Source organism: Cebus imitator, unplaced genomic scaffold (genome assembly GCF_001604975.1).
Source record: "Cebus imitator isolate Cc_AM_T3 unplaced genomic scaffold, Cebus_imitator-1.0 Scaffold729, whole genome shotgun sequence".
NCBI lineage: Eukaryota > Metazoa > Chordata > Mammalia > Primates > Cebidae > Cebus > Cebus imitator.
Window position 1 is genome coordinate 340,842 of NW_016108044.1, and position 1,250 is coordinate 342,091.

At 52.0% G+C, this 1,250-nt stretch overlaps 1 protein-coding gene across 1 annotated transcript in view; it reads right to left on the reverse strand.

Annotated features, from left to right (window-relative positions):
• The window catches only part of ALDOA (aldolase, fructose-bisphosphate A), a 10,042-nt gene that overhangs the window by 6,602 nt on the left and 2,190 nt on the right, over positions 1-1,250 (reverse strand). Inside the window, exons 5-7 of the mRNA XM_037735108.1 lie at positions 1,158-1,185; positions 211-265; positions 1-93 (exon numbers count right to left, since the gene is read on the reverse strand). Of these exons, the coding sequence (XP_037591036.1) occupies positions 1-93; positions 211-265; positions 1,158-1,185 (176 nt within the window). The remainder of the gene's footprint in view (positions 94-210; positions 266-1,157; positions 1,186-1,250) is intronic.

The window sequence follows — 1,250 nt, forward strand, 5'->3', positions numbered from 1 at the left end:
TGTGCTCCCCAATCTTCAGCACACAACGCCACTTGGCAAAGTCAGCGCCATCCTTCTTGTACTGGGCACAGCGCTCAGACAGCCCATCCAGCCCTAGGAGAAGATAGAGGAGTCAAAGCGCGGTGGGGAGGGGCATGTGGTTTCCACTCCTCCCTGCACCCAAACCTGCTTGGGTTGGGTTTGTAGGACAGACAGCCAAACAGTTCTCACCTTGGGTGGTGGTCTCACCATTTGTCCCTGCCAGGGGGACCACGCCCTTGTCTACCTGTTGGGGTTCGGGGGAACAACATTAAGACACAAGTAATGACCTCTAGCACCCTTTCCACTGTCACCCAGGATGGAGTACAGTGGCGGGATCCCAGCTCAGTGACACCTCCACTTCCTGGGCTCAAGTGATCCTCCCACGTCAGCCTCCCAAGTAGCTGGGACAGGCGTGTACCCCTTTCCTCTTTAATCCTAATCTTCCCCCAAATGTACTTAATCTCTTAAACTGCATCTCAGGGCTTGCACGTATTTTCACTTAGTTACGGTAACGAATCCTCTGAGACAGGATACACTGGGATGTTATTTGACATCAGGAGACTGGGGCTCTGCCACTTACTAACTCTGTGGGCAAAACACTTCACTTCCCTGGGCTTCTGAGACTTTCATCTGTAAAGTAGGAATAATACTGTTCTCTTAGAATTGTGAGGATTGGGCGGGCACAGCGGCTCACGCCTGTAATCTCAGCACTTTGGGTGGCTCAGGTGGGCGGATCAACTGAAGTCAGGACTTCGAGACCAGCTTGACCAACATGGAAAAACTCTGTCTCTACTAAAAGTGAAAAATTAGCCGGGTGTGGTGACGTGTGCCTGCGGACCCAGCTACTCGGGAGGCTGAGGCAGGAGAATTGCTTGAACCCAGGAGGTGGAGGTTGCGGTGAGACGAGATTGCCCCATTGCACTCCAGCTGAGGCAACAAGAGCAAAACTCCATCTCAAAAAAAAAAGAAAAAAAAATTGTGAGGACTAAAAATGCTGAGTAAATGCCCTAAGTCTGAAGCAGGATCCCTGCAAGTTTCTAGGCCTCCAACCCAGCATTCATCCCCTGCCTCACTAACCTGGATTTCCTTCCTTCACCTCCAGCTCAAACCTCACATCCTGAGGCCTTGCCCCTCACCTTGATGCCCACAACACCGCCCTTGGATTTGATAACTTGGGGGAAGGGACGCCCATCATCCGCCTTCTGGTAGAGTGTCTCGTGGAAGAGGAT